This window comes from Tamandua tetradactyla, chromosome 4 (assembly GCF_023851605.1).
Source record: "Tamandua tetradactyla isolate mTamTet1 chromosome 4, mTamTet1.pri, whole genome shotgun sequence".
Lineage (NCBI taxonomy): Eukaryota > Metazoa > Chordata > Mammalia > Pilosa > Myrmecophagidae > Tamandua > Tamandua tetradactyla.
In genome coordinates, this window is record NC_135330.1 from 16,407,357 (window position 1) to 16,421,405 (window position 14,049).

The window sequence follows — 14,049 nt, forward strand, 5'->3', positions numbered from 1 at the left end:
AGTGGCAAAGCCAAGGTTCAAAGTCAGGCAGTCTAACTCGAGACCCCATGCATTAATGCATTATCCTAAGCTACCTCTCAGTAGATTAATCAGATGCATGATTAGGCTTCTTGGAGCAGGATGCCTGCTTTCGAATGTACTTGAAGTGAAAGAAAAACACAAAGCCAGAAAAATTTTAATATCAGCAAGAGAATGGGAAAGGGCTTCCAATGCTGCCCTATGTGCAAAGTTTTACTTCTTTCACGTCTGTCTTCCTTCATTTGGAAGGAGGAGGGATAGAACAGAGATGTAGGGAAATGTCAGAGAACAAAGAGCTTAGCCCCGGCCCTTTAAGAAAAGTCATAAGGACTACTCATATATTGGATGGAGGGATTTACATTATTATTTAAAAATTTGAGTGCAGGTTGCATTTGAGTGGTTAATGTGAATACGTATATGGCACCAAGGAATGCTATTGACACTAAGGCCATTCTGAACATTACTAGAGAAAAGAATACTTTTAAAACTTGCTTTGGCTGCACAAGTGATACTAAAGTTGATTATTGTGTATAAACTACTTACAATCCTTTATTTTTTCTTTCTACAGATGGATTTTGATCAACAATTATGTTCCAGGCACTATGATAAGCCATTAGCGTGGTTGCTGTGCTAATACAGCCTGTAAATTCTGGGGAATCAGAAAGAAAATGAAGAAGCCCAAAATCAAAGATAATAACAAGAGGGTCTCAACTTCAGTTTAAGATTGGGAAAGGCCTCCGTAAAGAAGTGACCTCCAATGTGAGACCTGAAGAATGAATGGGAGAGAGTCAGGTGAGTTATCACATGCAGAATAGTCACTAAGCCCGCCAATAATATGTCAGTTTTTGGAACATATTAAATTTAATATAACTGTTTTAGTATTCTATTGCTCATGGAAATCAACTTCAGCTTACAACTTAAAAAATATTATGTACATAGCTATATGCAGCTATATGTGTCTCTCTATACATGCATACATACATATATGCATACATATATATATGCATATAAATACATGCACACATGCATACACAAACTCACAGACATTCATGTAGTAAAGGATTCTTGGACCTGATCCTTTTGTTTTCTTTTTCTTTAATACTTCACCAGCTCCAACCTCCAAAAGGGTAGACAAGTAGAAGATTTTGGAAGGTATAGGAGGCGAATAGTGAAAAAAAAATAATTTTAAATCTCCAATATTTTCCTCCTATTTAAGCTCTGACATATAAATATAAATTTTTAAACCAATATCCTAACAAATATACATCTGTAAGGACAGAATCCAAGCCCATTTGTTTATTTATTTAAATGCAATTTTATTGCAATATATTCACATACCAAATAATCCATCCAAAGTATACAATCAATGCTCATATTACCATCATATACTTGTGCATTCATCACCACAATCAATTTTAGAACATTTTCATTGCTCAAAAAAGAATAAAATAATAAAGAATATCCAATCATTCTATACCCTTAATTCCCCTATTATTTATTTATTTAGTCTCTATTTTATTATTAATCCACCTACACACTGGATAAAAGGAGTGTTAGTCAAGGTTTTCACAATCACATGGTCACAGGGTAAAAGTGATTTTCCTTCTAATTCTTCTAATACATAAAAATAACTTTCTGAATGACCGCTTGACTATTTGAAAACTTTCAGACACTGAAACATTGTTTTGTTTCATTTTTTTTCCTTCTTTTGGTCAAGAAGCCTTTCTCAATCACATGATGCCAAAGCCAGGCTCATCCCTGGGAGTCCTGTCCCATGTACTGGGGAGGGCAATGAGTTTATCTGTAGAGTTGACTTAGAGAGAGGCCACATCTAAGGAACAGAAAAGGTTCTCTGAGGGTGACTCTTAGGCATAATTATAAGTAGGCTTAGCTTCTCCTTTGTAGGAATAAGTTTCATAAAGCATGTCCATTTATTAACTAAGAAAAATAAAGATTCCCAAAAGAAGGAGAGAGAAAAATTCTACTTTTCCACAGCTATATCAAAATTATAGGCCATCTCTCTCTCTCAGCCAACATGGCAAGCAAAATCATTGCCCACCCCCTCTCTACGTAGGACCTGACTCCCAGGAGTGTAAACCTCCCTGGCAACGTGGGACAGAAATCCTAGAATGAGCTGGGACCCAGCATCAAGGGATTGAGAAAATCTTCTCGACTGAAAGGTGGGGGGGGGGGGTGGGGGGGGGGGTGAGAAATGAGACAGAATAAAGTGTCAGGGGCTGAGAGATTTCAAACAGAGTCGAGAGTTTATCTTGGAGGTTATTTGTATGCATTATATGGATATCCCTTTTCAGTTTATGGCATATTTGAGTGGCTAAAGGGAAGTACCTGAAACTATAGAGCTGTTCTCCAGTAGCCTTGTTTCTTGAAGATGATTGTAGAAAGATAAAATGCTTACAATGTGACTGTGTGATTATGAAAACCTTGTGTCTGATGTTCCCTTTATCACTTTCCCACCCACAGTAGAGGGCAGAACTGAATGTTACCAGAACTTCAGGTTCCAGTTTTCCTCTAATCTGCTCCCCCAACTCCCAATGCCCCCAATAAAGAAACATCTCTGCAATCCAAAGTACTGCTTTGGGAACTTATTCCTGTTCCAAATTCATTTCTTTTGACTTAATTTCAATCTGTTTCTCATTCCCCTGAATATTTCTCCTTACTCTTCTTTATAGACTAAATTTTCATTCAATAGGCTCAATAGTCATTACTTAACACACGGATTTCACAGAATAAGCACAAAATATAAATGATGATCAAAGCAGAGATATTTGGTTGCCCTTTTCCCAAATTACCTTATATACAGTTTTTATTGACTCATACCTTTCATAGTCTTCTGCAATCCCATTCGATGTAAATTGATAATTAATTAGAGCTAATTTGGTTAGAGTAATAATTAATTTGGTTTAAGGCCATCAGAGATTTCAGGATCCAAAACAGACACTTTGCATTTCAATCCCCTCTCCCTGTACTTACTTTAAAAACATCTTTCATTAATCAATACCTAAAATACATCTGGAAGCAATGGTTGAGTACAATAAACAAATTTCTCTAGAAGCCCAGCTAGAGGAATTACCTTAAAAATACTTGATAATGTTACTTAAATAAAATCAGATATATTTTCCTTTTCTCCCTGCTTATATTTCTGACTATATTTCCTGCCCTATTTGTCATAGTTAAGTGACACAGAAGCCAGCATATATATATGCATGAAAAAAGGGATAAGACCTAGTTCCCTCTCTGTCATGATTACAATTTTCATTGTTTCGTAACAAAAGGTACAAAACAGTCTCTGTCAAATGGAAAAACTCCCAGGCACTTTCCAATTGCCAAGACAGCAGACGTGAAGTCTTAGGAGTTCCCACACAACCAGGCAAGCTTATGGAGCAAAATACACTCTCACAGAAAAATCTGTGGCAAATTTATTCTCACTAACCACCAGGTCCCCACAAGCTATCAGGCTCTCTGAATGTTTCCTTCTGCATCTTTGTCTGTGAAATACAGATAAAAATCCCAGTCCTCCCAAACACTTATTTATGACCTGAGAACACAGGCCAGGATTCCACAGCATTGTTAACATTTATTACGTATCCAAGGAATGAGCTTGAAAATAACTTTCCAGTGCAACGAGTCTGTTTCTTGGGCATTGCTTACATCACTCTTGTTGAATTCCACAAGATTATTTCAAGGCATTAAAAAAAAATCAGTTTATACACGCTAAACCCAGACTCAACTAGGATAAAAAATACCTTTATGTTCTATTGGTCTAGGAGATGTTTAAAGCTATTCTTTCTCTCCTCTCCTTTGGTTTTTGAGGCTTCTCTGGGATTCTTGGATGGGCATTCTTCCACTTACCTCCCATTTTTTTCTTCATTCCTCAGAGACTCTTACTGTTGAATTCCCATTACCGCTGTGGAAATGCTCTTGGATAGAGTAAAAAGTGTCTAGGATACCTTCTTTGCCTACCGCCATTCCCCCTACCCATTCCAGAGCCCATTCCCTATTGAGCTTCCACAGAGTCTTAGAATATTTCTCAACACATCTCTCCAGGCATTCACTGTCTGGAAAGCAGATGAAACCTACTTGCTTCTTTGATTTTGTTGATACACTTTGGGTTGTGCCTTACCTTAAAATGCCAGAGCTATCCCTAATGAGTGGTTTTTAGCATCTATGTAAAAAAAGAGTGGCAGCCCTACTTAAGAACCAAATGAAACCAACTATAAAACCACTTGGAAATCAAAGGAGTGTTAGACAAACCTAAGTCATTTCAGGTGTAAAGGAAAAGTTCTGAGGGTTAGATTAGCAGAAATGTCTCCTAGAGGGAAAAAATGAAGTGTTATTGTTAGTTGATAAATACCATTAGGTAGCTTGTTGGTTCAAAACATGGGCTCTAGAGTCAAGATTGCCTAGGGGGTGAATCCTGGCATGCTACATTATTGCAATAACTTGGGGTTATATAAACTCTCTGAGCCTCAGTTGCTGCATCAGTGAAATGGAGATAACAATGTCACCTAACTGATAGGGTTGTTACGCGGATCAAATAATTCATGTAAATACCTTACCAGGGTGCCAAACAATAGTTAAATAAATGGCGGCTTTCATCATTATTATTCATATAAAATTTAAAATTAACCCTTATTATCATTCAAGTTTCAGTTAAAATATTACTTCATGTAGCCACTACCATTCTGTTTTTGAGGATTTTTATCATTATAAGAGAAGATATTTCTTCAGAATGATTGCTGTGGTTGCTTGCTTACACATTTATCTTCTCCCTGGGTTTTTAATCATTTGAGTTCCAGGTTTGAGTTTCACTCACCTACACCCCTCTTTCATTCCCCACCTCCAACCCTAAATGTGTGAACAGAACAGACATTTAGTAGAGGTTTCTGCTGAACTAAAGAAGACATCAAGGTAAATATTTTCTCCTATTCACAAACGTTAAGGAGAAATGAATTTATTGATTTTGCTATTGCTGTTGCACTTTATTTCATGGACAAGTTACCTATCCTTTCTCTGCTTCAATTTTCTTATCTGAAAAAATAAGGATTATTACTGTGCCTACTTTATAAAAGTATTGCAATCATTAAAGAAATTGACATATACAAAATGATTAAAATGGGGCTTGGCCCACAGTGAATAATAAATGTTAGCTATTGCTATTATTATTATAATCACTGTTTTAGAGGAAATCGTGATTGTTAGCGGGTCAGATAATGATAAGATGAGCTGTAAAAGAGAAAAAAGACTATTGGGGGAAAAAAAAGCAACAGCAAAAGGATAATGCAAAGATAAAAACAGATAAACCCACATCCAGGCTGCTCTGCTCCTCAGGGAAGAGTCCAGATCCCATGGAGTTCACAAGGAAGTGTTCTGACCTTTTGAACCTCCTGGGAAAAGGGGATCTAAGTGGAAATTTTGCTTTACTGGCCTGTGTCTCATTATGCAGTTAAAGATGGTCATGTGGGGGAATTATTTAATGTCAGTTTTATTTAATCTCTCATGTGTGATCCCTTTTTGTATTTAAAGAAAACATAATAGTTACATACCCATGGATTAGTAAATGAAAACAGATGATGCCACCTATAGAACTGAAGGCAAAACATGTAGAGAAATTGATGTACTTTCAGAACAGAACCAAGTATATTGGATGATCACAAATAATTTTAAAATGTGGAAAGGTAAGAAGACTCAAAATCATGTTAGCTAGGAAAGAAAAGATTGGGTTTCCATTTCTCTTATTTTTTAGAGGTTTGGTACCAATTGATTTCATTTCCACTCAAGAGAAATTAAGAAAAATACAGATTTAAGGAATGTTTGGGGAATTATATAAGCTTTGAGAGTCAATGTCCTATACACTGGCACAAGATAATGCCCAGTGTTCCTTATAAATGAACAGAGATGCCCCTCCTCAAGGTTAAATGGTTTAATTGATCAAATAAAATAGGCAAGACGGGGTTTTGGAAATTAAAAGATAGATGTTTCTCAAGTGTGTCTTTCTTAATTATTTGATTTGCATCAATCACAGCTAATGTCAACTATTTTTTATTATAATTTTTTTTTTATTTTTGCAAATTCAAAAACCTCAGAAGAACTGGTCTGCCAAAGTTTGACTTAAAGTTGTTCATGGTACACAATGGCTGGCATTTGAGGGAAAAGATCAAATACTGCTTCTCCAGGTCAATATTATTGGGAAGGAACTACTTAGGCATGCCTGTCATTACACAAGTTCTTCTCTAGGAAGAAGGCAGAGAAAAGTAGACAACAGAGATGTCATGGAAAGTAAGAGAAAGGAAGGAGAAAGAAGGGAGAGTCCTAGAGAGAAGCAGAGGCAGAGATATGGAGAAAGGTGAAAGAGAGAGAAAGAAGACAAGAACAGAGAAATAGAGAGAGAGAGAAAGGGGGAGCCTTCGTCTCCCACTGGTCATGGCTCTCTTTTGTTTCTTTGAGACCTCTATATCATTTTTTTTTTCAGTTGAGCTAGTTTGAATGTATTAATGCATCTTTAAAGGAAAAAAAATTGACTAAAATATTTATCAAATGCTTTTCAGTTGTGGTTTTTGGGAAATTAACACTCCAAGTCTTAAGACTATTAATTACGTAAGAGGATAACTATGTGAAATCTAAGATTATATGTAATATAGAGAGAGACTTTATTCTTATATATACAAATACATATACGCACATATAAATAAGTATAATATATAAAATTAATTAAAACACTATATATTCACACATACACACAGGCATACTTATTATATGTGCATGTGTGTTTGTGGGTATATATATGTCCCCTTCTACTTTGAGAAGTAGAAAATATTGCCATGAGAACCTTAGACCTCAAACTTACAGCATGGTAATCATCCATTTTCAGGCTGAAAGACTTCAGACACTAAATCAATGCTTTGATTTTAATACTTCCTCTGACTTCACTCTCACCCAGCTTTCTTATGTCCATAGCTCTCTTCCCCGTGAAAGTCCAATGTGTGGCCCTGGGTTGTATGTCTGAACAGGGTTGTCTCTGGGCACATAAATATTTATCTTCCTCAACAGTTTTGAAACATGAAGCTCTGGTAACAACCCAGGTTTCTTGACAATAGCAACACATGCTTGTACCCAGGGTACTTAGTGTTCATAATTCACCGATATGTCATCTTCCAGAATGCTGTTGATTCACAAACACTGGCTCTAAGAAGCAAAATTCATTCATTCATTCATTCAATGGACATTTATTGAACACCTTGTGTGTGTCAGGACAGGGCACTCTGTTTAGCTCAAGAAATTAAAAGATAATAAAAAAATTAATGATTTCATAAACTAAATAGTAATAACAATAATAAAAAACCATCACACCTAATGGAGTTGTTAAACTTAATAATAATAAACCATCATACCTATTGGAATTGCTAAAATCAAAAACACCAAAAACACCAAGGGCTGGTGAAAATGTAGATCAACAGGAACTCTCACTCATTGCTGTTGGGAATACAAAATGGTACAGCCACTTTGGAAAACAAATTGGCAATTTTTTATGAAACTAAACAGTCTAAGCATATGATTCAGCATCATGCTTCTTGAGTATTTATCCAAATAAGTTGAAAACTTATATTCACACAAAAGCCTGCATGCAAATGTTTATAGTAGCTTTATTCATAATAGTCAAAAATTGGAAGCAACCAAGATGTCATTCAATAGGTGAATGGATAAACTAAACTATGTTACATATATACAATGGAATATTATTCAGCAATAAAAAGCACTTAGCCATTGATTCACAAAAAGATATGGCGGAAACTTAAATGTATATTGCTAAGTGAAAGAAGCCAGTCTGAAAAGGCTACATATTGCGTGATTTCAACTATGTTCTGAAAAAGGAAAAACTATAGAGAAATTAAAAAGATCTTTGGTTGCCAGGGCTCCTAGGGGAGGAGGGAAGGCAACAATAAGTGGAGTATGTGGGATGTTTAGGGAAGTGAAATGATTCCATCTAATACTGTAATGGCAGATGTGACATTATGCATTTGTCAAAACCCAGAGACTTTACAATACAAAGAATGAGCCCTAATTAAACCATGGACTTTAATTAATAATTGTGTATCAATACTGTCATCAAATGTAATAAATATACTACCTTAATGCAAAATGTTAATAATAGGGGAAAATGTGTGCAGTGCAGGGAGAGGGTGTGTATGGAAACTCTCTGTACTTGCTATTTAATTTTTTTATAAACTTGAAACTCCTCTAAAAACTAGTGTCTGTTAATTTAAAAATAATGGATAAGAGTAAGAAAGTTCCAAATTAGGGACCTTGATGTTATGTATCCACATGTAAGAGATTGATTCTATCACATTCCTTTATCAAATTTACTCTACCAAAAAAAGATAAAAACAGTATTTGTATACAATTCAATATACAATCTCTGTTATTTACCCTGTGGCCATTAATTATGATCATCCTCTGAGAAATATCTTCTATATTTTTAATTTTTTATAGATCTGTGAAGGTTAACTTCCTGTGTCAATTGGTTAAGTTCCTGTGTCAACTTGACCAGTTTATCATGTCCAGTTGTTTGATAAAGCAAGCACTGGCCTGATTGTTACTGTGAGGATATTTTGTGGACTTAATCCATCAGTAAACTGATTGTGTCTAAAGCTGAGGAGATTGCCTTCGACAATGAGAGAAGTCTTAATCAATTAGTTGAAGGCCTTAAAAAGAGAGATGATGATCTCAGCAGTAAGAAGAGAGAATTTCCATCTCTACTTCAGCCAGCCAGCTTCTTCTAAGGAATTCATTGAAAACCTTCATTGGAGTTTACAGCTTGCAGCTTGCCCTATGGAATTTAGACTTGCACAGATCTACAGTTGCGTGAGACAATTTTTATACATTTCCTGTTGGTTCTGTTTCCCTAGAGAACTCCAATACAGCATTGAACAGAGTTTCATATTCCATTCTGTGGTTAAGATGGAAAATATATAGGTTGGATATTTTAAATTTAATTATCTTTAGAGTGAATTATTTAGCAAGTATTTGTTTTCCCCATATTATTCACTTCCTGTTGGGGAATTATTTGAATGATGAAGACAAATTCTCCCTATTGATGAGTCTATAATATATCCTGACTATGAACAGGATAGAAGGTGGAAAGTAGTAAGGGCCATAAAAGATGTGTATATAAATGGTTCTGGAAATTCACAGGGCAGACAAATAATTTTGACTGGTCCAGGAAAACTAACAGCCATTTAACACAGATTATCTTTTATAAAGAGGGAGACATTACAAGACATCAGAATCTGAGTTCCTGACTCTCTGATTTCTGGCATGTGCAAGCCAAATTGAGAAAGTAGATCATCCATATTTATCTTTTCTCTAATTAAGACTTTTTAGGATGTTAGTGTACAGTTTTTCCTCTAGCAACGTGTGAGTCAAGAAAGGCCTTTCTGTAAACCTGGAAGATGTCAATAAGAAACAGTTTGATTTTCAGTAAAGCTGAGCTACTCTTAAATGTTTCCTAGTCACTGGATTATAATTATAGGTCTTGAGAAATTCTTTACCAAACCCCTCCTTTCCTCTCTCTTCTTTCTTCTCATGACCTCATTCTCATCCAAATCTACAAAATTTCTAGGAAACAAAGGAAAATGACCTGCTATGATTTCAGGGGTAAAAATCACTTCCCTGAAATGTAATTAGTCTTTTAAGCGATTCTGATACTATCAAATTTTTGAGAGTATAGATAATTCTGCAAGTCTTGGCAAGTAACATCTATTAGTTTTTCAATTGAATTGTTAATGGCTGAGTTTTTAGTGAAACATCCAAAATCTATTAGTCTTCAGGAAGTGATAACACCCTCCTATCAAAATGGAGTGTGCAAAAAGGACACATCAATCAAGTAAAAGCCATGACTTTGTAGAGGATGAAAATAAAAACCACTCCTTTCACCAAGTTCTGCTCTTTATGCACTGAACATTCAAATTTACTTACAACATATTTTATACAATACAGAATTAGAGTACAAGGGGTGGGGTGGAACACAAAGTGTTTTCATATGTTTGGCTCTACAAGCAATGTGATTAAAATCATCTTAATTAGTTCTTCATTTCAGGAGTCTAATTGAGAAAAAGGAAATGTGTAATGTGCATGTGTAGAGGTGAAGAACGGGAGGTCGCTCACATGTGCAAGCATTGTTTCAGCAAATAAACATAGAACACAGACAGAGACATGAGTACAAGATGTGCTAGGCAAAGGGGTTAGCATGCAGAACTCCTGTATGGAACAGAGAATGGTTGAATTTGTTTAGTGACCCACAGGCTGTAGTATCCTGGAGAATCCTGAACATTAGTAATTTGAACTTTATTCCGTAGATCTTTGAGAATCAGTAAGGATTTTGGATTAGGGGAAAGGAAGAGAGTGCTCGTATTATCTTGGAAAGGAGTTCTTTGCTGGTCAGCACTCGGTCATGTGTTGAACGTGAGTGTAAAAGGCATGCTTCTAGAAGAGGAAACTGAAGCTGGGAGAGATCACAACCCAGATCACAAGAGCAATTCATAGCAGTTTGGACTAGGAGATGCTACCATGACACGTAGTCTTACGCTCTTTACTATTTTCAATCCTTAACAATGTATTATGAGGTTAAGCTGGAAAAGGCAGTATTCCTAATTTACAGGTGAGAATATAAAGAAGCACACAGTTCAAGCTACTTGCCCTGGCTCAAACAATTGAGCAGGACAGATGGGAACACAATCTGCAATCAAGAGTCCTCCAAATGTCTTATTTCCCGGCAGTGCAGTGGACCTTTCTCTTCTTGTGAACTAAACACCCACATTCCCTTGGCAGCCGGCACTAGCCAGGCTTCATTGAGACCCTTTTGAAAAATGGAAAAAATATCAAAGTTTGGGGAAAAGGACACATGGGCAATGCTAGGATTTTTTGTTTGTTTGTCTGTTTCTGTTCCTCCCCAGACTCCCTGTGAAAGACAATGTGGACTTACAGTTGTTCTGCAGGAGCTTGTCCAGGGAATCACGCCACTGCAGGGCCTCATCTGGCGAGGGTCTAAATCAAGAATTGAGAAAGAAAACTGTGAAGGCCATAAGTACAGGGTTCAACACATATACTGAAATGAAATTGCACAGTCTGGCTTGGATGGAAATGATGTCTGACTGGTAATCCATCATCTAGGACAAGGGACTCAGAGCTGTTTACTTTCTAACCACTGGGTTTGATGATTTGGGTTTGCTTTCATACATCCGCATTGCATAGCTTCAGCTCTTTGTGGCAACTTTCTTTAAGTTTGGTTCTTTTTAGAAGTAGAATCTATCTGACATGGAGTTGCATCTTGATATCCTCTTACATCCCATCACAGGGACTCCAACAGTGGTCTTTTTCCAAATATAGCATAATGCAATTGGTTGACCCAACAAAGGGATTGAACTCATGTTCTCTGCCTCACCTGTGTTGACTCTGACCACCTAAGTCAATCAGTAAAAGGCGTTTGATTTCACTCCCACATCTTGAGGCCTTCTCATTAAGACTAGTGGAAGACAGTATCTATAATGCTGCCTCCTGTTGTAAATGTGATCACAGCACACCTACATGTACAAACTCTGGGTGAAGATTTTACCCGTCCAATTAGACAGGATAATATTTTTTAAAAGATTTCACTTTTCTGAGAAGAAAAGTATTCCTGGTTTACTGGTGAGAATATAAATTTTTTTCCGAGAAGAAAAGTGGTTACTATATTGTGAATTGGACTGTTCATGAACTTGAATGTGGTTAAAAGGTAAAATTTTAGGTTGTATGTATGTTACTAGAATAAAAATTCTAAGAAAACATGAGACTGTACAACACACTGAGTGTTATTATAAACAATGGAGTATATAGTCAATTATAAAAATGTTCTTTCATGAATTGTAACAAATGTACCACATTAATGCAAGGTGTTAATATCAGGGTGCTGTATGGGAAGTCTGTACTTTTTGTATGATTTTTCTGTAAACCTACAACTTCTCTAATAAAAAAGGAATGGAGAAGGTAACAACCAACATGTATTTCCCCATAAGGTTTTTTTTTCAAACGTTGTACGTGCAGAAAGCTTGCAGCTATATTGTTTTAACCACCAAATTTTCTCTCACAGCTGGACTTTGTCAAGTCAAGCTGATGTTGTCTGGGAAAATGTCTGACTGCAGGCTGCCGGGCTCACCCTGCTTTAACTCTTGTGTCATGATGCAAATTCTTCATGGTCAAGTCAGAACAAATTAACAAGGCAGTGATAAGACTATTAAGGGCAGTGGAGGTGTTTTTCCTAAATCGGAATTTCCTAACTTCTTAACATGTTTATACAACTGTCCAGACAACCCAAGGAAATTCCTACTTCTGTTTTTTTTTAAATAGATATTTTTGGGGTTTAATTATTCAAGTTAGCAACCAAGGCTGATAAAACAATGGTTAATTCTACTCTTCATTTTGTTTTCCAATGTTCAGATGCAACCTCACTTTATTTATGTAAGGATTCAAAGACAGCAGTAGGTTTTTTGGTTATTGGGAATAATTCCATCACTTCTTCACTCTTTGTAACAGAACAGATTGTGAGTCCCAATTACTTGATTTTTGCTGTTTATTTGAAGGTTAAATATGCCATAAATAGAAGCAACAAATCTGGTGAAATAATCTCAGGTGGCTTTTTTTTTTCCTGGTTCTAAATATCAGTACCATGGATTGAAACCTCAACACACTAATTCCTTGCAAATTCATTTCTAAAAAGTGAACTAACCCTTCTCTCTGTTTGCCTTCTGGTTAGTAGAAAGGAATAAAGGAACAAAGCAAGGAGAAATTACATGAACAGTTGCACCAAGCTCAAGTATGCTACCATATTCACTTTATCCCAAACAGTTTCGTTAGAACCAGACTAATAGTCGATATCAGCAGCACATCACAGCCAAGATTAAATTCCTGAAAAGGACATGTGCAGAGCCCGTTTAGGGATTAAATTAGTCCAGATTGATTCAAGGACACGGCCAAGAGGACATGTCCCCCACAGCATGAAACCCATTGTTTTGATTACCAGTCCAGAAGGCAACCCAAGTTCATCCTGTCCCAATTCTCAGAATTTGCCAGCCCTCATTAAGTCTGACTTCTTTGGAAATAAGATAGATGCAGATCTAAATGACCAGTAAGTACCCTGGTGTACAAGGTCATAGCTGACCACAGAGAGTGGAAACGAGGTCTATGTGCAGTCTATGGAAACGAGGAGGGCAGTTCAGGTGAAAAGCAAAATAAACATTTATGTAGATGATTAGCTGCTTGCTTTATAGTGCCCACAGTAAATGCCACCTCATGCAGAAAGTGACCATCTTAGCTAGAAGCACTCTCTCCCTTTCCTGTACTTTTATTGCATCTGCTTGCCAAATCTCTCAAATGGCAACAGTGTACTCACAGAGTAAAATTATAATTTGTCATTCATGGAGAACTTCTTCATCCCATATAGGATGTCTGATCCAAACCGTAATCAATGTGCATCAAATTAATGAGTAAGTGAACGATGGTTCCATTCACCAAGGGTTAGGCTAGTTGATGAAAGCCGCAAACAACCCAAGACTTAGATTTCAATGACCAGTCCCATGAACCATTACTACAAATGTTGGCAACTCTGACACCATAGCTGTAACTATGGGGACACGTTTTTAACCTCTCTAAGCATCAGTTGTTGTTTTTTAAATCCACTAAAAAAATATATATATATACTACCCACAATTTATTGTGAGGATGGATTGTATGTAGCAACACATAAGGATTTAGCCCAGTGTCTGCCACATGTTTAAATACTCGTGAACATTCACACACACTCTTGCTTTTGACAAGAAAGGTGAAGTTCAAGTTATTTGTTGGCATTTACAAAGGCCTGCTCTGCTCTTCTTCCTGCCCTGCAGGGACGGTCAGCTCCAGACCAGTCTTGAGTCCATGAACATTTTTGGAGCCCTTATCCCAGGGCCAATGGCCGTTTGGGCACCATGGATGGAAGAGGCA

At 36.6% G+C, this 14,049-nt stretch overlaps 1 protein-coding gene and 1 long non-coding RNA gene across 2 annotated transcripts in view; both read right to left on the bottom strand.

Moving 5' to 3' along the window:
* LOC143678814 (uncharacterized) overlaps window positions 1-14,049 on the bottom strand; it is a 461,187-nt gene that overhangs the window by 93,902 nt on the left and 353,236 nt on the right. The gene's annotated exons all lie outside the window — the stretch shown is intronic.
* The window catches only part of RGS5 (regulator of G protein signaling 5), a 58,920-nt gene that overhangs the window by 8,938 nt on the left and 35,933 nt on the right, over window positions 1-14,049 (bottom strand). Inside the window, exon 3 of the mRNA XM_077156756.1 lies at window positions 11,018-11,079. Within this exon, the coding sequence (XP_077012871.1) occupies window positions 11,018-11,079 (62 nt within the window). The remainder of the gene's footprint in view (window positions 1-11,017; window positions 11,080-14,049) is intronic.